Raw genomic sequence first — 24,064 nt, 5'->3', positions numbered from 1 at the left:
GTCTTGAGTGGCCCAGCCAGAGCCCAGACTTGAACCCGATCTAACATCTCTAGAGACCTGAAAATAGCTGTGCAGCGACGTTCCCCATCCAACCTGACATAGCTTGAGGATCGATCTGCAGAGAACAACTCTGAGAAACTCCCCAAATACAGGTGTGCCAAGCTTGTAGCATCATACCCAAGAAGACTTGAGACTAATCGCTGCCAAAGGTGCTTCAACAAAGTACTGAGTAAAGGGTCTGAATACTTATGTAAATGTGATATTTCAGTTTATTAAAAAAAATATCTAAAAAACGGTTTTTCCTTTGTCATTATGGGCTATTGTGTGTAGGTTGATGAGGGGAAAAACAATCAATTTAATCAACCTTAGAATAAGGCTGTAATGTAGCAAATTGTGGAAAAAGTCAATGGGTCTGAATATTTTCCGAATGCACTGAACATCTGAGACGGCAGAGAAGAGAAGAGGGAAAAAGAGACAGCATCCTTTATCTCCAGACAGGGAATAATATTTTCATCCTAGATTCCCCATGAGCCTCGCTGACCTTTGAACCTGACTTGTTTATGTCCAGAGTTCTAAACGGTGCCCCGTTACTGATTAACCATTGGCTGAGGCTGAGAGAGAGGCCTGTGATGTTTCCATCTATTTAAAGACACACCAGGGAGATTAAACACTAACTCCCCATGAGGCCTTGAGAGCTTTTCTAACCCTTTTCAAACTAAACACAATGTTCTATTCTAGCACAGGTGTTCATCACTCTGTTGCACATAGACACACAAATGATTATACACAGGCATTCACAGCCACGCAAACATGACCCCAGTGAGTGACACATGCCAAGGCATGATGGATAAGGTTGAGGGTCAAGTCATACCAACCAACACTCCCACCCCCAACTCACCTATCACTCACTCGCTCACCATCACTGCAGAGTTAAACTGGACTGTCTATGTCAAAACAACTAGTGAACATTGTGTAACTCCCACCACAGGGTTACAGCAGATTCAGTACGTTCAGTAGTGTTAACCTGGTCCCATCAGGTAGTGTTGGAAGAGGAGTTGGCTAAAGTACATCAAAATGTGGGACAGGCTAGAACTGCTGTAGTTCCTCGCCGTATCTTTTTCTCCGGATGAACGTTTTATGGTTAATTGGTTTTACAGGCAGGGAAGATAAATCCCTGTTTGAATAACCAATAACACACATCTGGAAAAATAGCCTTTGGACATGACCCACTTATCTCATAGCATGGACAACTACCCTCCCTGTTTCTGTCTTTGTGAGAACACCAGAGGCATACACAGACCATGACTTTCCATGTATCCAGCAGCAGTAAATATATGCTGAAGTTTAACTGTAATAACACAATCACAATCATATAGGAGTTTGGTTTATTAGGGCCATATCTCTGTTTATAGACAGTTGTTTTCTGGGAACAGACAATCAATACAAAAATCAACCAATTCAAAATGAAAATCATCACCTGAAACACAAAATACTTCAAATATACACCACATTTAAATATTCTTCAGTAGAAGTACATCTTTAACTTTTTTAATAATTTATGCAACATTATCGTAGTGCACTCTGTGGTGGATCAATGATGGGGGAATGTCTTTAGAAATAAATACATAAACATAACCAAAACAAGCATGAGCAACAAGATTTAGACATAAACACAGAAACGAGGTCAGAGGACAGCTGACAGGAGTCTCCTGTGTCCATTGGCATGGTTACAACAGGTTGGCATGGTTAGTTGGCAAGGTAACTGAGCAAGAGGGAATGTGATGTATCATGTTACAGGAGAGACAGCGGTATGTTAAGGTGCTCTGTCTAGGGTGTGTGTACACCATGGAGGCGCGGTGCATATAGGAGTGTTGAATGTGATTTCGATCCACACTGGTGCAGCACACCCAGAACTACAGAGTTTATATCACCTCTAGTAAGCCAGGTTATATCACTGAAAACAAATTGTATTTTTACGACAAGAGCCTGGTTCCAACCAATTTAGACATACAGTAGATTATGGTAATAACAGGCTCTCACCACTGGTGGGTGTGATGACATGATGTAACGTCCTTCAAAATTCAAATACTTTTCTGTTTTGTGTGCCAACACTACGTGCACCGTGAGGAGCTTTGTGTCACACCGTTGCCACCTAGGGAAACACTCTCGGGAAAAGAGGGCTGTTGTTAATATAGGTGATTCTGTCAGAAGTTGCAGTCCAACTCCTCTGACAACCGTTGTTATCATGCCAAGAATCCTAATCCCCTATATTCACATCAGTCATTGAGGATTTCACAATTTCATGAAACAAATCAGGTGCCAAAGGCATAGGAGAACAAGGGCCTGAGGGCCAGCAACAATCCACACCTAGGAACACCACACGATTGAACATGCACACCCAAACACACTCTCAACATTAGGCCCACAACATGAACACACACAGTCAAATAAAACACCCTGGGTTTTACAGCCAATATAGATGGATAATATCGGTGAAACAATATACCGGCCGGGCTCCAATTATAACCTATTCTCTACGTTTGAACCAAATGTTCCATGACACAACAAAATGTGATTGTTTTGGGACCTTTGATGCCATTAACTTTCAAAATCTCATGCGATGTGTCCAGGCTTTCTGTGTCAGCTAGCAGTGCTCTTGTCCTCGGCCTTCTCAGCCTGCCTGAGGGGAAACAGGAAGCAGGAATACACATCATTATTACTGAACACACCTCAGCTGAATCTCAAACATCTTTTTTTCGATTCTTTGTCATGATGACTAACCTTGCCCTTGCCAAATGGCAGGTCCTTCCAGAGCATCTGCAGAGCATCCCGACCCTGCTGACTCCAGCTGTACACAGAGTCCCTGCTCACCTGAGATAGAGACAACCACACACACACAAAATTGAAACACCTTCTATGAAGTCTGACCTCAATCAGATAAACCATGTGACAGATTTAGTGCACAAAATGTCATTTAAAAACACCCAACACACACTAATCACTCATTAAGTGTCTAAACTATTCATAACTCACAGAAATACAGCCATTAACCCCCCCCAGTCAGCAGTCAGAGGTCCCAGCTTTCCTCCCTCCCTCTGAACGGCTGTCTCCTCATCACTTTCCTATCCTGCTGCTGTATCATATATCCTGTCTGTCTGATCTGGCTGTGTTGTGGCACACAGAAACACACACCTGTATCCTCTCTATCTCTGGGTGTGCCTCTCTCAGACAACAACATTAAACAGGCCTAAAATATACCAGGAATCCACACCAGAATAGGGCACCCCGCTTTGAAACCAAAGGGCAGACTATCAATCACATACCCTCCCCACACACAATCGCTCTTATTTCACAGCCAGAACTTCCTACAGGAAACCACAGCCTTTCCCGTTAGAGAGAGGGGAAAAAGGGATGGAAGACACACACTAACATTGCACCCCACACCCACACCCACCTTGGTTAAGGAGGCAGCTTGCTGGGGGTAGAACATGGAAGCACTAAGAGCCATCAGCCCGACAGGAAACACCAGCCTCTTCACCCTGGAACCTAGAGACACAGAGTAGTGCTGAGCGAGGTCAGTTCCAGTTCCAGTTCGGAAAAATAGTCCCGGTTTTAGATGATTTATTATTACATTAAATGCACTGTGGGTTGAATGCTATAACACAGAAATAAACAATTAATAAAAGTCCCATGATGGTTGTGACTGCCCATTACTGCTTATCACTTAATAACAATAATTTGTTCACCTTAGTTTAAAGCTAGAATCCTTAATTGAAACATTAAAGTGGACATCCTGCCTCATCTGTGGTAAAAAGCTGAGGGATGGGCCTGGATTTTTATTTATTTTATTTATTTATTTTACCTTTATTTAACCAGGTAGGCAAGTTGAGAACAAGTTCTCATTTACAATTGCGACCTGGCCAAGATAAAGCAAAGCAGTTCGACAGATAAAACGACACAGAGTTACACATGGAGTAAAAACAAACATACAGTCAATAATGCAGTATAAACAAGTCTATATACAATGTGAGCAAATGAGGTGAGAAGGGAGGTAAAGGCAAAAAAGGCCAAGATGGCAAAGTAAATACAATATAGCAAGTAAAATACTGGAATGGTAGTTTTGCAATGGAAGAATGTGCAAAGTAGAAATAAAAAAATAATGGGGTGCAAAGGAGCAAAATAAATAAATAAATAAAAATTAAATACAGTTGGGAAAGAGGTAGTTGTTTGGGCTAAATTATAGGTGGGCTATGTACAGGTGCAGTAATCTGTGAGCTGCTCTGACAGTTGGTGCTTAAAGCTAGTGAGGGAGATAAGTGTTTCCAGTTTCAGAGATTTTTGTAGTTCGTTCCAGTCATTGGCAGCAGAGAACTGGAAGGAGAGGCGGCCAAAGAAAGAATTGGTTTTGGGGGTGACTAGAGAGATATACCTGCTGGAGCGTGTGCTACAGGTGGGAGATGCTATGGTGACCAGCGAGCTGAGATAAGGGGGGACTTTACCTAGCAGTGTCTTGTAGATGACATGGAGCCAGTGGGTTTTGCAACGAGTATGAAGCGAGGGCCAGCCAACGAGAGCGTACAGGTCGCAATGGTGGGTAGTATATGGGGCTTTGGTGATAAAACGGATTGCACTGTGATAGACTGCATCCAATTTGTTGAGTAGGGTATTGGAGGCTATTTTGTAAATGACATCGCCAAAGTCGAGGATTGGTAGGATGGTCAGTTTTACAAGGGTATGTTTGGCAGCATGAGTGAAGGATGCTTTGTTGCGAAATAGGAAGCCAATTCTAGATTTAACTTTGGATTGGAGATGTTTGATATGGGTCTGGAAGGAGAGTTTACAATCTAACCAGACACCTAAGTATTTGTAGTTGTCCACGTATTCTAAGTCAGAGCCGTCCAGAGTAGTGATGTTGGACAGGCAGGTAGGTGCAGGCAGCGATCGGTTGAAGAGCATGCATTTAGTTTTACTTGCATTCAAGAGCAATTGGAGGCCACGGAAGGAGAGTTGTATGGCATTGAAGCTTGCCTGGAGGGTTGTTAACACAGTGTCCAGAGAAGGGCCGGAAGTATACAGAATGGTGTCGTCTGCGTAGAGGTGGATCAGGGACTCACCAGCAGCAAGAGCGACCTCATTGATGTATACAGAGAAGAGAGTCGGTCCAAGAATTGAACCCTGTGGCACCCCCATAGAGACTGCCAGAGGTCCGGACAGCAGACCCTCCGATTTGACACACTGAACTCTATCAGAGAAGTAGTTGGTGAACCAGGCGAGGCAATCATTTGAGAAACCAAGGCTGTCGAGTCTGCCGATGAGGATATGGTGATTGACAGAGTCGAAAGCCTTGGCCAGATCAATGAATACGGCTGCACAGTAATGTTTCTTATCGATGGCGGTTAAGATATCGTTTAGGACCTTGAGCGTGGCTGAGGTGCACCCATGACCAGCTCTGAAACCAGATTGCATAGCAGAGAAGGTATGGTGAGATTCGAAATGGTCGGTAATCTGTTTGTTGACTTGGCTTTCGAAGACCTTAGAAAGGCACGGTAGGATAGATATAAGTCTGTAGCAGTTTGGGTCAAGAGTGTCCCCCCCTTTGAAGAGGGGGATGACCGCAGCTGCTTTCCAATCTTTGGGAATCTCAGACGACACGAAAGAGAGGTTGAACAGGCTAGTAATAGGGGTGGCAACAATTTCGGCAGATAATTTTAGAAAGAAAGGGTCCAGATTGTCTAGCCCGGCTGATTTGTAGGGGTCCAGATTTTGCAGCTCTTTCAGAACATCAGCTGAATGGATTTGTGAGAAGGAGAAATGGGGAAGGCTTGGGCGAGTTGCTGTTGGGGGTGCAGTGCTGTTGTCCGGGGTAGGAGTAGCCAGGTGGAAAGCATGGCCAGCCGTAGAAAAATGCTTATTGAAATTCTCAATTATGGTGGATTTATCAGTGGTGACAGTGTTTCCTATCTTCAGTGCAGTGGGCAGCTGGGAGGAGGTGTTCTTATTCTCCATGGACTTTACAGTGTCCCAGAACTTTTTTGAGTTAGTGTTGCAGGAAGCAAATTTCTGCTTGAAAAAGCTAGCCTTGGCTTTTCTAACTGCCTGTGTATAATGATTTCTAGCTTCCCTGAACAGCTGCATATCACGGGGGCTGTTCGATGCTAATGCAGAACGCCATAGGATGTTTTTGTGTTGGTTAAGGGCAGTCAGGTCTGGGGAGAACCAAGGGCTATATCTGTTCCTGGTTCTAAATTTCTTGAATGGGGCATGTTTATTTAGGATGGTTAGGAAGGCATTTTAAAAAAATATCCAGGCATCCTCTACTGACGGGATGAGATCAATATCCTTCCAGGATACCCCGGCCAGGTCGATTAGAAAGGCCTGCTCGCAGAAGTGTTTCAGGGAGCGTTTTACAGTGATGAGTGGCGGTCGTTTGACCGCTGACCCATTACGGATGCAGGCAATGAGGCAGTGATCGCTGAGATCTTGGTTGAAGACAGCAGAGGTGTATTTAGAGGGGAAGTTGGTTAGGATGATATCTATGAGGGTGCCCGTGTTTAAGGTTTTGGGGAGGTACCTGGTAGGTTCATTGATAATTTGTGTGAGATTGAGGGCATCAAGTTTAGATTGTAGGATGGCTGGGGTGTTAAGCATGTTCCAGTTTAGGTCGCCTAGCAGCACGAACTCTGAAGATAGATGGGGGGCAATCAGTTCACATATGGTGTCCAGAGCACAGCTGGGGGCAGAGGGTGGTCTATAGGGGGCAGAGGGTGGATGTGGACACCTGCTCTTCGAACATCTCATTACAAAGTCATGGGTGATAATATGGAGTTGTTCCCTTTTGCTGCTATAACAGCCTCCACTCTTCTGGGAAGGCTTTCCATTAGATGTTGGAACATTGCTGCGGGGACTTGCTTCCATTCAGCCACAAGAGCATTACTGATGTTGGGCGATTAGGTCTAGCTCACAGTCGGCGTTCCAATTCATCCCAAAGGTGTTCAATAGGGTTGAGGTCAGGGCTCTGTGCAGGACAGTCAAGTTCTTCCACACCAATCTCAACAAAGCATTTCTGTATGGACCTTGCATGCGCAAGGGGGCATTGTCATGCTGAAACAGTAAAGGGCCTTCCCCAAATTGTTGCCACAAAGTTGGAAGCACAGAATAGTCTAGAATGTCATTGTATGCTGTAGCGTTAAGATTTTCCTTCACTGGAACTAAAGGGCCCGAACCATGAAAAACAACCCCATGACCATTATTTCTCCTCCACCAAACTGTAGTTGTCACTATGCGTTCGGGCAGGTAGCGTTCTCTTGGCATCCGCCAAACCCAGATTTGTCAGTTGGACTGCTGAATGGTGAAGCGAGATTCATCACTCTAGAGAACGCATTTCCACTGCTCCCACGTTGAAAGTAACTGACCTCTTCAGTAAGGCCATTCCACTGCCAATGTTTGTCTATGGAGATTGCATGGCAGTGTGCTCGATTTCATACACCTGTCAGCAATGGGTGTGGCTGAAATAGCCAAATCGACTAATGTGAAGGGGTCTTCACATACCCGTGTATATCAATGGATGTGGCAACTAAGGATTCTAAGTCATCATCACATCTCTGCTCAGGCTGTAGCAGCCAGCCAGCCATCTACAGACTTGCCAGGACAAGTGGCAGCAGTTCGCAATGAATTCTGGTCATTGTAGTTAGTGACTATGTTGAATATTGGCCTGCTGAAAACTACAACTTCCTACTACATGGCAGAGTTCTTCCTTGATCTGATCTCTCTCTAGAGTAATGGCATATCGAGCTCACAGAAGAAGAAAAAATGACATGGATTTCAAATAATTGAACCGACGTCGATAAATTAGTTGTGTGTGCGTGTACACATTACCTTTGGCCAGGTACAATCCTAAGAAGCCAGAGAAGCCAACCACCCCGACGCTGGGATAGAGGTCCGGAGGAGGATCATTGAGGAACTCATATGTCTCTGAGAAAGAGAGAGACAGAGAACACAGTTTTGTGTATGTGTGTGTATATAAAAGGTATCTGCATGATATGAGTGTCTTCTCACCTCTCACTGTCCTGGTAGAGGCGCTCACAGTGGGCTCTACAGTCCTGTAGACCTCCTGTTTCACAAGATATGACATCACAAAGAGGAGATAGAGAACTTTAATCTATGCTTCAATCATAAGAAGCTGCTGAGCGGAGGACAGCTCATAATAATGGCAGGAATGGAATAGTCTGGATCAATGTGTTTGATACCATTCCATGTATTCCGTTCCAGCCATTACTATGAGGCATAACTCATTGTGTGTATGTTAGTGTGTCAAGTCTTGGTAGACAGTGTCTGTCACCTACCTCAGCTTTCTCCAGGGCAACCAGACCCGTTACCTACAGGAAAACAAGAACCACAAACCTTAAATCTGAGAATTCCAAAAGAAAATTAGAGAGGTGCCAAATGAGATTGCCTAGATTCACCCATTGTGTTCCAGTTGACAGGTAAGTAAGAGGCATACACCTCTGAGGAAGAGGGGTGTACCTGACACTGGTTGGTGTAAGGCTCGGCCCATTTCCTCAGCTTGGCCACGCCCTGTTCCACTGGCCCCACCTCTGGCTCCACATACCGGAGCTGCGGCTCTGGAGTAACATAGAGGGACGGGAGCTGCAATACACACACACACTTTTCAATCAAGCAGCCTACAGCAACGTTGTCCTGTCTAAGTCATTTTATCTGCAAAGTGCCTTGTGGGAGCCTGCACCCACCCAAACAGCTCTTATTAGCAGATGAGCTTGGACACGCATGTCACCTGTCCCTTCATATAACTGCCAAATAATTGTTCTCGGAGAGGAGACAGAACAGCCATACTAGCTACCTCTTCAATACTGAGACTCAGAGCTGCAGGTTTCTTCTTCACCTCGCTGGTGGCCAGGACAGTCGCAGTGCCCGTCATCAGACCCAGGACCCCTGACACAGCGGCAAACTGCGGCACCTGGCATTGGTTACACATCATGATGCAGGATCATTACTTTATGGTAAATGGGTAAATGTATGGCAAGAGTCAGGACATTCATGGCAGGTATTCAGACCCCTTGACTTTTTCCACATTTTGTTACATTTACAGCCTTATTCTAAAATGGATTAAATAAAAAAAATGTCCTCAATCTACACACAATACCTCATAATGACAAAGCAAAAACAGTTTTAAAAAGGTTTGCAAAAGTATTACAAATAAAAAACAGAAATACCTTATTTACATAAGTATTTAGACCCTTGCTATGGAACTCGAAATTGAGCTCAGGTGCATCCTGTTTCCATTGATCATCCTTGAGATGACTTGATTCGAGTCCACCTGTGGTAAATTCAATTGATTAGACATGATTTGGAAAGGCACACACCTGTCTATATAAGGTCACACAGTTGACGGTGCATGTCAGAGCAAAAACCAAGCCATGAGGTCGAGGAATTGGACGTAGATCTCAGAGACGGAATTGTGTCGATGCACAGATCTGGGGAAGGGTACCAAAAATTGTCTGCAGCATCGAAGGTCCCCAAGAACACAGTGGCCTCCATCATTCTTAAATGGAAGAAGTTTGGAACCACCAAGACTCATCCTAGAGCTGGCCACCTGGCCAAACTGAGAAATCAGGGGAGAAGGGCCTTCGTCAGGGAGGTGACCAAGAACCCGATGGTCACTCTGACAAAGCTCCAGAGTTCCTCTGTGGAGATGGGAGAACCTTCCAGAAGGACAACCCTCCCTGCAACACTCCACCAATCAAGCCTTTATGGTAGTGGCCAAATGGAAGCCACTCCTAGTAGGAGTCACATGACAGCCGCTTGGAGTTTGCCAAAAAAGGACTCAGACCATGAGAAACAAGATTCTCTGGTCTGATGAAACCAAGATTGAACTCTTTGGCCTGAATGCCAAGCGTCATACCGGGAGGAAACCTGCCACCTTTCAGTGGCAGGGACTGGGATACTAGTCAGGATCGAGGGAAATATAAACGGTTCCAGACTGACAGAGCTTGAGAGGATCTGCAGAGAAAAATGGGACAAACTCCCCAAATACAGGTGTGCCAAGCTTGTAGTTTGTAGCGTGCATCTACACCTGCATTGCTTGCTGTTTGGGGTTTTAGGCTGGGTTTCTGTACAGCACTTTGAGATATCAGCTGATGTACGAAGGGCTATATAAATACATTTGATTTGATTTAGCATCATACCCAAGAAGACTCGAGTCTGTAATCGCTGCCGAAGGTGCTTTAAAGTACTGAGTAAAGGGTCTGAATACTTATGTAAGCCTTATATTTTTTTATTTCTACTAAATTTGCAAAAATGTCAACCTGTTTTTGCTTTGTCATTATAGGGTATTGTGTTGAAATTGAGGGGGGGAAACATTGAATAAGGCTGTAACAAAATGTGGAAAGACAAGGTCTGAATAATTCCCGAGTGCACAAAATAAAGAATAAGGCTAATATATTAAGTATATTTACAAACCCGGACATACCCGGTTTGTCCAGTAATGCCATGGCCAGATTTATGAATAAAAATACGTTTTACGAGATTAACTATATTTTTGATCGCGAATTCAGCTCGTAAAACGTCTTCTCTTTTAGCTCGTCATACATATGGCTAGCTAGCTAGCTAATGTCGAATATTGAAAACTAACCCCTTCTGTCTATGTTAACTTCATTGACCCTGGCCACACTTGTTGTAGTGGTTTGGTTTGCTGACGTTAGCTAGCTAGCTAGCTAGCTAGCCTATGCTCAGCCCAACCAACATCACTCTTTTAAACAGTATTTTACGGTTGTCATTTTGTAGTCTGTACTATTCTAAGAACCTGAATGTATCATACAAGATACAAAAAAAACAACAGTTTAACCGTTACCAGTTTCCAAACGTTTGACATTTCTCTTCCTGGTGACTTTGCTTTTGGACGGCAAGTCGGACGGCAATAAAAACACTATTTCGGTATTGTGGAACAATATTTATCTCAACAGCGACATCTGGTGGTGGCACACTATAGTGAGCATCACAGGTGAGAGCATACGACACACTTTCCCCAACACAGTGGTGGAAAAAGTACACCTTGGTCATACTTGAGTAAAAGTATAGATACCTGAATAGAAAGTTACTCAAGTAAAAGTGAACGTCACCTAGTAAAATACTACTTAAGTAAAAGTCTAAAAGTATTTGGTTATAAATATACTTAAGTATCAAAAGTATTAATAATAATAATAATAATAATGTATTGTATTAAGCAAAGGGCTTGTCTGTCTGTCATAGCTCAGCATTTATAATCAGCCCTCAGTCTCAGTAGGATAAAATTATAGAATATTGTGGATAAAAACACCCTGCACGATGACTATTTCTAAAAGAAAAAATAAATCAGATAAACAATGTATTTACTATAATCTGAGTAGACACTGCTATTTAAAACACTTTAATTTATATCCAGAAATAAATGTTCATACTGTTAAGCTTTTCTGCTTTACTTGAGTGTTTTATTGAGTGTGTTGGCAGTGGTGTAAAGTACTAAATATACTTTAAAGTACAACTAGGTCGTTTTGGGGGGTATCTGTACTTTACTATTTATATTTTTTATGACGTTTACTTCACTACATTCCTAAAGATAACACATGGTCATCCCTTCTGCCTCTGATCTGGCTGACTCACTAAACGCATGCAACTTTTGTAAATTATGTTGGAGTGTGCCCCTGTCTATCCGTACAATTTAAAAACAAGAAAATGGTGCCATCTGCTTTGCTTAATATAAGGCATTTGAAATTATGAATACTTGTACTTTGATACTTAAGTAGATTTTGGACCAAATACTTTTAGACTTTACTCAAGTAAGTATTTTACTGGGTGACTAACTTTAACTTGAGTAATTTTATATAAAAGGTAGCTATAATTTTACTCAAGTATGACAATGAGTACTTTTTCCACCACTGTGTTGGGGAAAGTGTGTCTGTCGTGTGCTCTCACCTGTGATGCGTACTATAGTTTGCCACCACCAAATGTCGCTGTTCCACAATACCGAAATCTGGTGTTTTTATCCCCGTTCGACCTGCCGTACAAAATAGTGATGTTGGTTGAACTGAGCATTGGCTAGCTAGCTAACGTCAGCCTCAGCAAACCAAACCCCTACTACAGTAGTGTGGCCAGGGTCAATGATATTAACATAGACCGAAGGGGTTAGTTATAAATAGTCAGCAAACCAAACCCCTACTACAGTAGTGTGGCCAGGGTCAATGATATTAACATGGACCGAAGGGGTTAGTTATAAATAGTCAGCAAACCAAACCCCTACTACAGTAGTGTGGCCAGGGTCAATGATATTAACATGGACCGAAGGGGTTAGTTATAAATAGTCAGCAAACCAAACCCCTACTACAGTAGTGTGGCCAGGGTCAATGATATTAACATAGACCGAAGGGGTTAGTTATAAATAGTCACTACAGTCCCTGGTTTGAATCCAGGCTGCATCACATCTGGGCGTGATTGGGAGTCCCATAGTGAGGCACACAATTGGCCAAGCGTCATCCGGGGTTGGCTGGCGTAGGCTGTCATTGTAAATAAGAATTTGTTTACACACACACACCACACTGACCAAAAAGTTATTTTGTTGGCATTTACGTATGTCCCCATTACCAGTAAAATGTCATCAAAACCTATTTCTTTCACTTACTTGCTGTTTCGTTGTTCATTTGTTCTGTCGTTTCATTCTCAACCAGGATTTCTATGGAATGCCATTTTGATCTTTGCTATGGAACGCCTTTCGGGTCTTTGCGTGTAAAAGAAATATACAATTTAACACTATTAGACGTGTCATACATTTTTTTAACGTAGTTAATACACATTGATTACACTATCACTCGTACTGTATATGTCACAACGACTCATCGATACGTATGCTATGATGCTGGTAAAGTTGTCTCGCACACCTACAGTGCTGGTCATAAAAAAAGTTAACTAGCTCATGGATGCAAACAATGTTCTTCCCCCAAAACATAGCAAAACGACATCTGTTTCAGTAGCTATAGTTAGCTAGCTAACTATATAGCTAGGTTTCATCATCTAAAATATCCCTAATTTATGAGACAGTTCTTGTTTGATTAATGGTGGTCTATGTGAAGCTAGCCACAATAAGGATTAGCCACAATAGTGGACTTTGGGTTTAGCCTTCAAAATAAAAGAATGGCATAGTTCTACTATTTGTATTAATTTGCATCACTGTCAATGACATACTTTTATTTTGAAGGCAAACTGCAAATTCCACTATTGTGCCTAATCCTTATTGTGGCTAGCTTCACAACGCATAACCCGATCCGGTCGAGCATCACTAGCCAGATGACGCTAGCTTTGGGGAATAGAGTTAAGTAGCTGGATAGCTATTTATTTTCATGACCTGAAGTTCAATTTAAATAGGCGAACAACAAGTGGCAACCTAGCTAATACTTACTCACAAGGATTCCTAAATCATTGCTAAGAATAATGAAAATGACTGCAGCTTCTACTGGTCATTGTTTTCAGGCTGGTTGTATTGGTGCTAGCTAGGTACCCCAGAAGTCGAACTAATTATACTTTATTACCAAAGCGGTATTGTAAATACATCGTTTGTGGCCGGTGTTTGCTTGTTTGCAGACTTTTTTGTACAGCTTTGACAGTGCTACTGTATATTTTTTTGATATGCAAAGACCCAAATGGTGTTCCATAGTATTGTAATGAAACCGCAGGGAACAGGTCTCAAACCCTCGACCTTCTGGTCCAAAGTCCAGCGCACTATCGACTGCCGCAAAAGAATGCTCGAGTGGCAGTGTCGATATCCGCACTTATAAACCCAGGGTCATTACACTACTCCTAACTTTCAAAGAGTGCGTCCTCGCGCTAGCTTGCGACTCTACGTCTTACAGGAACGCGCTCACAGGCCAAGCCTCGCACTGTCGTGGATGCAAGGTCCGATCTCTTCTGACACCAATGTAATGAAACCGTGCTCGACCAGTCGGGGAAAAAGACAACATCACCCACGACAGAGAACGGTTGATTGTCAAGGGCAATGAATTCCATTATCTTGGCTTTAATGAATTTCGCCCTTGAGTTGTCTCGCTGAAAAATTCATACTCTTGACTGCTTGACTTGTTGACTGCCCGAACCACACAACAGACGTGGGCTAGGTTAGGAATGCTGTGTTGCACGTGCAGTGCAACATTTTACGCGGCGTCATTATGTCATGTTATATAAATAATAATATCAAGCATTACTAGCAGACCAAAGCTCTGGTTAAACCGGATGCCCTCAGATAACTGGGCCCAGTGTCCTCAGTCAAGTTTAGAGCCTACGTGCAATAACATGATTATCCGAAGGACACACAGCTGCCATCACACAAATCTACTCCCCTGTAAACTACAAAGATCATCCTGCAACACTAACGAGCTTAGAGTGCCAAGCTATCTCACTGACATTGACCCTACATGCACTCCTGCAAAGACAGGAAACACCTGAGCCTAAAGCAGACATTACCAATATCCACGCTTCCTTGACACACATAGATTTCATGAGCACTGTACACTCACACTCTACACACTAATTATTCTCACAAAACATTTTAATTCATAAATATGGCCATGGCATTAACGTTACTGGACAAAACGGGTGTCACATTATTTAAAAAAAATACTTGTAGCTAATGTTAGCGTTATTCTTTTTTGTGCTAAACTTTGCCCTTGTTATGTAAGCTAACGTTAGTGTAACTTACTTTCAATACCTGTAAATAACATGAGCAAGTCTACTTCTGATAAGCTTCCCAGTAAAGCATTAAAAACAAACCCAAAAAAATAGTTAAAAATAGCCCATAATAATATATGCAGCCTGAGAAACAAGGTCCATGAAGTCAAAAACTAGCTTGTAACAGATGACACTCATATTCTGAGTATCTCTCAAACTCACTTAGATAATACCTTTGATAGTGGGAGCAGTACATGTTTATTTATTTATTTTTTTAACCTTCAGTTAACTAGGCAAATCAGTTAAGAACAAATTATTATTTACAATGACGGCCTAGGCAGTGTGTTAACTACCTTGTTCAGGGGCAGAACGACAGATTTTTACCTTGTCAGCTTGGGGATTCGATCTTGCAACCTTTCGTTACTGGCCCAACGCTCTAACCACTAGGCTACCTGCATGTAGCGAAAAGACAGAAATGCCAACAGAGGTGTTCCGGTCTATATTTCCCGAACCACATTCCTGTAAAGCTTAGAGACGATGTTATGTTAAATACTGTTGAAGTAATGTGGCTACAGGTTCGTCTGCCTCACCTTAAGCCCATTCTTGTGGGAAGCAGCTATAGACCAAGTGCTAACAGTCAGTATCTGGATAATACGTCACATAATCATTTAAAGCATTCATTAATTTTTTACGTCGTTTATTACACTATCACTCGTATTGCATATGTCACAACGATTCAACAGTATCTGGATAATATGTGTGAAATGCTTGATAATGTATGTGATATCAACAGAGAAGCATCATTTCTGGGTGATTTAAATATTGACTGGCTCTCATCAAGCTGCCCACTCAAGAAAAAAATTCAAACTGTAACCAGTGCCTGCAACCTGATTTAGGTTGTCAGTCAACCTACCAGGGTATTTAAAAAAAGCACAGGAATGAAATAAACATGTATTGATCACATCTTTACTAATGCTGCAGAAATTTGCTTTAAAGCTCTATCTAAATCCATAGGATGTAGTGATCATAATATAACACACTCAAGTGTTGTATTAGCAGTATGCTTAGGGTCATTGTCCTGCTGGAAGGTGAACCTCCGTTCCAGTCTCAAATCTCTGGAAGAATGAAATGGGTTTCCCTCAAGAATTTCAATGTATTTAGCGCCATCCATCATTCCTTCAATTCTGACCTGTTTCCCAGTCCCTGCCGAGGAAAAACATCCCCACAGCTGCTGCCAGATGCTGCCACCACCATGCTTCACTGTGGGGATGTTATTCTCGGGGTAATGAGAGGTGTTGGGTTTGTGCCAGACATAGTGTTTTCCTTGATGGCCAAAAAGCTCAATTTTATTCTCATCTAACCAGAGTACCTTCTTCCATATGTTTGGGGAGTCTCCCACATGCCTGTTGGCGAACACCAAATGGGTTTGCTTATTTTTTTCTTTTAAACAAGTGCTTTTTTTCTGGCCACGGTGGGATGTTCAAAGTTTCTGATATTTTATAACCCAACCTTGATCTGTACTTCTCCACAACTTTGTCCCGGACCTGTTTGGAGAGCTCCTTGATCTTCATGGTGCCACTTGCTTGGTGGTGCCTCTTGCGTAGTGGTGTTGCAGACTCTGGGGCCTTCAGAACAGGTGTATATATACTGAGATCATGTGACAGATCATGTAACACTTAGATTGCACACAGGTGGACTTTATTTAACTAATTATGTGACTTCTGAAGGTAATTGGTTGCACCAGATCTTATTTAGGGGCTTCACAGCAAACATGGTCAATACATATGCACACACCACGTTTCTGTTTTTATTTTTTTTAACCAAGTTTTTTTTCTTCACTTCACCAATTTTGACTATTTTGTGTATGTCCATTACATGAACTCCAAATAAAATCCATTCAAATTACAGGTTGTAATGCAACAAAATAGGAAAAACACCAAGGGGGATGAATACTTTTGCAAGGCCCTGTATGTTCGTCAAAAAGTGTTGACATGCTTGTCAAATCTTATCTACTATTAAGAGCTGTTTGGGTGGGTGCAGGCTCCCACAAGGCACTTTGCAGATAAAATTACTTACGTGACAAAGTTGCTGTAGCCTGATCTCAGTATTTAAGAGTTAGCTAGTATGGCTGTCTGGTCTCCTTTCCAGGAACAATTATTTTGCAGTTAAATGAAGGGACAGATAACATGTGTGTCCAATCTTATCTGCTAATAAGAGCTGTTTGGGTGGGTGCAGGCACTTTGCAGATAAAATTACTAACAGGACAAAGTTGCTGTAGGCTGCTCGATTGAAATATGTGTGCGTGTTGCAGCTCCCATCCCTCTATGTTACTCCAGAGCCGCAGCTCAGTTACAGTTGAAGTTGGAAGTTTACATACACCTTAGCCAAATACATTTAAACTCAATTTTTCACAATTCCTGGCATTTAATCCTAGTAAAAGTTCCCTGTCTGGTCAGTTAGGATCACCACTTTATTTTAAGAATGTGAAATGTCAGAATAATAGTAGAGTGATTTATTTCAGCTTTTATTTCTTTCATCACATTCACAGTGGGTCAGAAGTATACATACACTCAATTAGTATTTGGTAGCATTGCCTTTAAATTGTTTAACTTGGGTCAAACGTTTTGGGAAGCCTTCCACAAGCTTCCCACAATAAGTTTGGTGAATTTTATCCCATTCCTCCTGACAGAGCTGGTGTAACTGGTTTGTAGGCCTCCTTGCTCGCACACACGCTTTTTCAGTTCTGCCCACAAATGTTCTATGGGATTGAGGTCAGGGCTTTGTGATGGCCATTCCAATACCTTGACTTTGTTGTCCTTAAGCCATTTTGCAACAACTTTGGAAGTATGCTTGGGGTCATTGCCCATTTGGAAGACCCATTTGCGACCAAGCTTCCTGACTGATGTCTTGAGATGTTGCCTAAATATATCCAGATCATTTTCCTCCCTCATGATGTGATCTATTTTGTGAAGCGCACCAGTCCCTCCTGCAGCAAAGCACCCCCACAACATGATGCTGCCACCCCCGTGCTTCACGGTTGGGTTGGTGTTCTTCAGCTTACAAGCATCCCCCTTTTTCCTCCAAACATAACGATGGTCATTATGGCCAAACGGTTCTATTTTTGTTTCATCAGACCAGAGGACATTTCTCTAAAAAGTACAATCTTTGTCCCCATGTGCAGTTGCAAACCGTAGTTTGGCTTTTTTATGGCAATTTTGGAGCAGTAGCTTCTTCCTTGCTGAACAGCCTTTCAGGTTGTCTATATAGGACTCATTTTACTGTGGATATAGATACTTTTGTACCTGTTTCCTCCAGCATCTTCACAAGGTCCTTTGCTGTTCTGGGATTGATATGCACTTTTCGCACCAAAGTACGTTCATCTCTAGGAGGCAGAACACGTATCCTTCCTGAGCAGTATGACGTCAGCGTGGTCCCATGGTGTTTATGCTTGCATACTATTGTTTCTACAGATGAACGTTGTACCTTCAGGCATTTGGAAATTGCTCCCAAGGATGTGGAGGTCTAAATTTTTCTGTCTGAGTTCTTGGCTGATTTATGTTGATTTTCCCATGATGTCAAGCAAAGAGGCACTGAGTTTGAAGGTAGGCCTTGAAATACATCCACAAGTTCACCTCCAATTGACTCAAATGATGTCAATTAGCCTACCAGAAGCTCCTAAAGCTGGAATTTTCCAAGCTATTTAAAGGCAAAGTAAATTTAGTGTATGTAAACTTCTGACCCACTGGAATAAAGCAAATTATAAGTGAAATAATTTGCCTGTTAACAATTGTTGGAAAAATTACATGTCATGCACAGAGTAGATGTCCTAACCGACTTGAATTTGTTCTTAAGCATCTCCAATCCAAAATTAAATCTAGAATCGGCTTCCTATTTCGCAACAAAGCATTCGTCACTCATGCTGCCAAACATACCCTTGTAAAACTGACTATCCTACCGATCCTTGACTTTCGATGTAATTTACAAAATAGCCAACACTCTACTTAGCAAATTGGATGCAGTCTATCACAGTGCCATCCGTTTTGTCACCAAAGCCCCATATACTACCCACCACTGCGACCTGTACGCTGTCGTTGGCTGGCCCTCGCTTCATATTCATATTGGGGCGGCAGGGTAGCCTAGTGGTTAGAGCGTTGGACGAGTAACCGAAAGGTTGCAAGTTAAAATCCCCAAGCTGTCGTTCGGCCCCTGTTCCTAGGCCGACATTGAAAATAAGAATGTTCTTAACCTAGTTAAATAAAGGTAAAATAAAAATAAAATATTTGTCTTCAAACCCACTGGCTCCAGATCATCTATAAGTCTTTGCTAGGTAAAGCCCCGCCTTATCTCAGCTCACTGGTCACCATAGCAGCACCCATCTGTAGCACGCGCTCCAGCAGATATATTTCACTGGTCATCCCCAAAGCCAATTCCTCCTTTGGCCGCCTTCCTTCTAGTTCTCTGCTGCCAATGACTGGAACGAACTGCAAAAATCACTGAAGATAGAGTCTCATATCCACCTCACTAATTTTAAGCACCAGCTGTCAGAGCAGCTCACAGATCACTGCACCTGTACGTAGCCCATCCAACTACCTCATCCCCATACTGTTATTTATTTTGCTCCTTTGCACCCCAGTATCTCTACTTACGCACTCATCTTCTGCATATCTATCACTCATGTTTAATTTCTGTATTGTAATTATTTCGCCACTATGGCCTATTTGCCTTACCTCCCTTATCCTACCTCATTTGCACACACTGTATATATAGACTATTGTATTATTGACTGTATATTTGTTTATTCCATGTGTAACTCTGTTGTTGGTGTCGCACTGCTTTGCTTGATCTTGGCCAGGTCGCAGTTGTAAATGAGAACTTGTTCTCAACCCGTCTACCTGGTTAAATAAAGGTGAAAAAAAGACAAAATAAAATAAACAGCCAACATTGTGGGCTAAGTTAGGAATGCTGTGTAGCGCAACATTCATGTGGCTTCATTACATCATGTACCTATGTTATACACGTCAGCGTTAAACTAGACATCGGCCAATTCCGATGTTGGCATTTTTAGCTAATATCGGCCGATTCCAATATGTACACCGATGAGTAAAAGTATAAGGTTGTAAATATACTTAAGTATAAATCATTTCATATTTCTTGTATTATGGCACCATTTTCTTGTTTTTAAATTGTACGGATAGACAGGGGCACACTCCAACATAATTTACAAAAGTTGCATGCGTTTAGTGAGTCAGCCAGATCAGAGGCAGAAGGGATGACCATGTGTTATCTTTAGGAATGTAGTGAAGTAAACGTCATAAAAAATATAAATAGTAAAGTACAGATACCCCCCAAAACGACCTAGTTGTACTTTAAAGTATATTTAGTACTTTACACCACTGCCAACACACTCAATAAAACACTCAAGTAAAGCAGAAAAGCTTAACAGTATGAACATTTATTTCTGGATATAAATTAAAGTGTTTTAAATAGCAGTGTCTACTCAGATTATAGTAAATACATTGTTTATCTGATTTATTTTTTCTTTTAGAAATAGTCATCGTACAGGGTGTTTTTAATCCACAATATTCTATAATTTCATCCTACTGAGACTGAGGGCTGATTATAAATGCTGAGCTATGACAGACAGACAAGCCCTGTCCCAAATAAAAACAGCAGGACTAATACACATGTTGACCAGCAGAGGGAAACCGCTGTTTAAAGACTGAAGTTTGGCATAATATTGGCCCGTTTGCCAGACGCATACTATTCCTGGACTAAAAAAAAACCACTTTCAGTGGAGATTCTCTATTGCGCATTGCTTTTTAGTCCAGAAGTAGATTTACCGTCTGGAAAACCAACTGGGCCTAAGTGTTCATGATATCGATAGTAATTTTTACATGTAAAAAATAGACAAAGATGGGAGATGACAGAATACCTTATTACATCTAAGCTGCCTTAGTGATGTTAACAGTCCCTGTTTATACACTACTGCACACATCTTATTCTGTCAAATGGAGCCACTGCCTGTGAGGGGGGTCTGCCTGGTATTTATACAGTACCACAAACCGCTCTGTGACTTTTTGACTGGGGGAAAAGGCATGGTTGTATGCTACTGCATAAATACTGCACTGCAGTTTTGATTGAATAGAGCCGTGAGTGCAGGCAAGAGGACGCTGGGTAGAGGAAAGGAGGGAAAGAAGAGGGAGATGTGGAATCAGAAAGAGTGACAATCTCTCAAAGTATCAAAGACTATGCTCTATTGAAAGGCAAATCACATCAACCCAACATCCCGACCACAATCACACAGAGCTAGCTGGTGGTGGATGGATCTCCATAAACACACATACAAAAATGGCTGACAAACAAAACTGCAGAAGAACGTGCTTTAGCCCTTTTCATTGTTGTTCATTAAAAGAAGAACGAGAGAGATGAGCAGGTTCATATGCTGCAGCTGGCTCCGACAGACAGACAGAGACAGGACTCAGCCAGGGTAGGGCTTTACAAAGTAGGATCCATAAGTTAGCCAGATCACCTTTGACACTCAAAATATGATCAAGCAAAAATAGTTAATGTGTTACTGGGAGTTTTGAGCCTATTTCAAATGGATCTTTAATATTAACTCCTTTTCTGTATCAACTTATTTTGTTTTTTGAATCAAAAGTTGTTTCTGGTTAATTTCTGTGGCCAACTCCTACCATCTAACACACCCTCCAGCCTCCAGTCGTCTGCCACAGCAACACTCAGAGCAGATGGTTAACATCAATAAATAAAGTGAAATCTTACATACAGTACTGCCAGAGAGACGGGGACCTTCACACTGCAGTCATCCCTGACCTCTGAACTGTTACATGGCTCTCTGTCAGCAGGACAGTGTTATTGCAGTGTAGTCATGACAACGCTAAATCATCACCATGATCATCTTTCTCACAATCCCAATAGTATGATGAGTGCATATTTTTATTTTGCTCATTCATGTATCACACACACACACTCCAGCTCCACAGACTAATGGTGCTTTCAAGAGAACTGGGAAGGTCAAATCATGACGTCAGTGACCTTCAGATCGGAAAGTAAGAGCTTTAAGATGATCCCAGAGTTTCCAACTTTCGAATTAGATGACCGTTCAAAACTATTTTTCCCCAGTCGGAGGTCGCCCCCCCCGATTTCCCAGTTGTCTTGAACGCACGTCTTGAAGTCAGAGGTAGGAGATTTCCGAGTTCCCAGTTGTCTTGAAAGCAGCATCAGAGAAAGGGTTACAGAGAGACTAGATGACATCACATGAACATGACACAGCATGGTTGAGACATACAGACAGACATGGTTCAGACCAATGATGTGAATAAACCCTGGATTGCTGATGCTATCAATTAGCCAATAAAATTTACAAAATCACATGTATTTAAGTACTTCCTTGTTGTAGTGGGGACAGTAACATTAGTACTCTCTAAAGTACTTACTGTAAGGAATATGTTTTTATCAAACTTTTTTTTGTATTTTTAGTTCACATAATTAACATATATTATAATATACCAGTAAAAAACGTGTAGACATTGAAACATTTATTTCTATAGCTTCCCACCCAAAATGGCTTCAATACAGCGCCCCACTGTCAGTCATCCAGGGTTTATACATTATTAGTTCAGTCAGACAGGGCTTGTAGGACTGTAGGCTGAAACGGAATCATAATAACAATATGAAACTGACCTCAGTCCAAAATAAACCAGCTGAATCATGAAAAATCTTCTAAACTTTTCCCTTTTTCTGAAAAGCTTATTTTGAAACAGATCAGCTTGAGTTGCCCACCACCACTGATCACTAGCAAAGCTACATTTTCTGCCCGTGTGGACAGATTACTATGGCATGTTTAGTTCAGTCTGTGTCTAGTTGAAAAGCTTCTGTGTTAGAGAGTGTTAGTGTCACACCTGTAAACACCAATCCTCCACCTCCACGCCTGGGGCCTGTAGGAGGAGTTGGTCTTAAAAGGGGGGCATTCCCAAACCTTAAAGGGGTGTGTCTGAACTGAACCAGACCTCAGCTGCAGCGCCGGACGTGCTCCAGGACGTACTCGGGGAAGTGCAGAGTGCAGACCTGCAGCCCATCCAGTTTGCAAGGCATCCTGGGATACTCGTCCTCCTTCCACTTGTTGTCATCGGGGTCAAAGGTCAGGATGGAGTCAGAGTAATGTCCGTTATAGCAGAGGCCCCCCAGTACCATGATCTGTCTGTCCAGCACCGCAACGCCATGCCCACTGCGCCCAATGGGCATCGACGCCAGGATGGTCCACTCGTCTGTCTCAGGGTCGTAAACCTCCGTGGACGGGCAGCCCTGCGACTCGAATGACGCCCGGAGGATCACACACACCCCCCCGAACACGTACAGCTTCCCGTTATGGGAGATCATCTTGTGGAAGCAGCGAGCGTAATTCATCTTCGACTTGTTTTCCCAGCAGCTGGTGTGTGTGTTGGGGAGGAGGGGGGTGCGGGCTGAACGCGTCCTGTGTGTGTCCGTTGTTCCCGCAGAGCCTGCTACACACACCCCTCCCCCTGCATCCCGTCCAGGGTCAAACACACACACCCCTCCCCCCGCGTCCCGCCCTGGGTCGAAAAGACACACCCCTCCCCCCTCATCCCGCCCCGGGTCGAACACACACACCTGTTTGGAGGTGGATGAGGAGGTGATTCCTCCGGTGATATAGAGTTTACCATTCAGGACCGTGCCCTCGTGACCGTACTTGTTGACCGGGTACGGGTCCACAAACTCCCAGCGGTCCGCCGTGATGTCATAGCGTTCCGTGGAGTAAAATGTCTCATCCCGCGTCCGCCCAGCCACCGCGTAGATGAACTTACCGATGACCCCCACTGCAAACTCTGACCTTGAAGTGAAGACACAAAAAAACACTGTTTTTCTTCCCCTTTACACCTAATAGATCTTGTAGAAACATGAAACCATGTCACACCTGGGAAGTGACAAGTACAGACCTGGGCACAGACATGTCGGCCATGCGTAGCCAGGAGTTCTGGCGGGGGTCGTAGCGGTAGACTTTAGAGGAGGCGTGGAACTCCCCATCAGGCCCTAGCTCCTCCCCCCCCAGCAGGAAGGCAAAGTTGTTGACGATGGCCAAGCAGTCTGGTCGGAGAGGAACCTGGGGACCTTCCAACTCCCACCACACCTACGGACAGGTCATACACACATTAGAAATATACATTATAGACACATTATAAACTGACATATATACATTAGACAGACATTAGGCACATTATCGACATATTATACACATTATAGCCATTAGACACATTATAGACATAGACACAAGCCGTTTTCGAATACTCATACTAACCGCACTATTTGTGACGTAAAATTA

At 42.7% G+C, this 24,064-nt stretch overlaps 2 protein-coding genes across 16 annotated transcripts in view; both read right to left on the bottom strand.

Moving 5' to 3' along the window:
- Nucleotides 1-1,368: 1,368 nt before the first annotated feature.
- Nucleotides 1,369-22,801, bottom strand: LOC109899236 (MICOS complex subunit MIC26). Of its 9 annotated transcripts, none has more exons than XM_031835133.1 (10): nt 12,671-13,124; nt 9,231-9,334; nt 8,858-8,974; nt 8,524-8,646; nt 8,343-8,375; nt 8,056-8,110; nt 7,876-7,971; nt 3,455-3,546; nt 2,782-2,871; nt 1,369-2,680 (listed from the first exon to the last, which is right to left on the bottom strand). In XM_031835133.1, the coding sequence occupies exons 1-10, from the start codon at nt 12,687-12,689 to the stop codon at nt 2,672-2,674; spliced, it is 738 nt and encodes a 245-aa protein (XP_031690993.1). In that variant the 5' UTR covers nt 12,690-13,124; the 3' UTR covers nt 1,369-2,671. The 9 variants fall into 9 exon arrangements, with proteins under 9 accessions (XP_031690993.1, XP_031690992.1, XP_031690998.1 ...); XM_031835132.1 differs by having other exon boundaries at nt 1,369-2,676; nt 12,671-13,109; XM_031835138.1 differs by lacking the exon at nt 9,231-9,334 and having other exon boundaries at nt 12,671-13,115.
- Nucleotides 20,138-24,064, bottom strand: part of LOC109899237 (kelch-like protein 15) — a 24,703-nt gene continuing 20,776 nt past the window's right edge. For all 7 annotated transcript variants that reach the window (XM_031835072.1, XM_031835078.1, XM_031835076.1 and 4 more), the window contains 2 exons: nt 23,682-23,872; nt 20,138-23,575 (listed from right to left, as the gene is read on the bottom strand). In XM_031835072.1, coding sequence (XP_031690932.1) covers nt 22,735-23,575; nt 23,682-23,872 — 1,032 coding nt within the window. In that variant the 3' untranslated portion in view covers nt 20,138-22,734. The remainder of the gene's footprint in view (nt 23,576-23,681; nt 23,873-24,064) is intronic.

The sequence above is a fragment of the Oncorhynchus kisutch genome, linkage group LG11, assembly GCF_002021735.2.
Source record: "Oncorhynchus kisutch isolate 150728-3 linkage group LG11, Okis_V2, whole genome shotgun sequence".
Lineage (NCBI taxonomy): Eukaryota > Metazoa > Chordata > Actinopteri > Salmoniformes > Salmonidae > Oncorhynchus > Oncorhynchus kisutch.
This window is presented reverse-complemented; position numbering and strand designations above follow the sequence as displayed.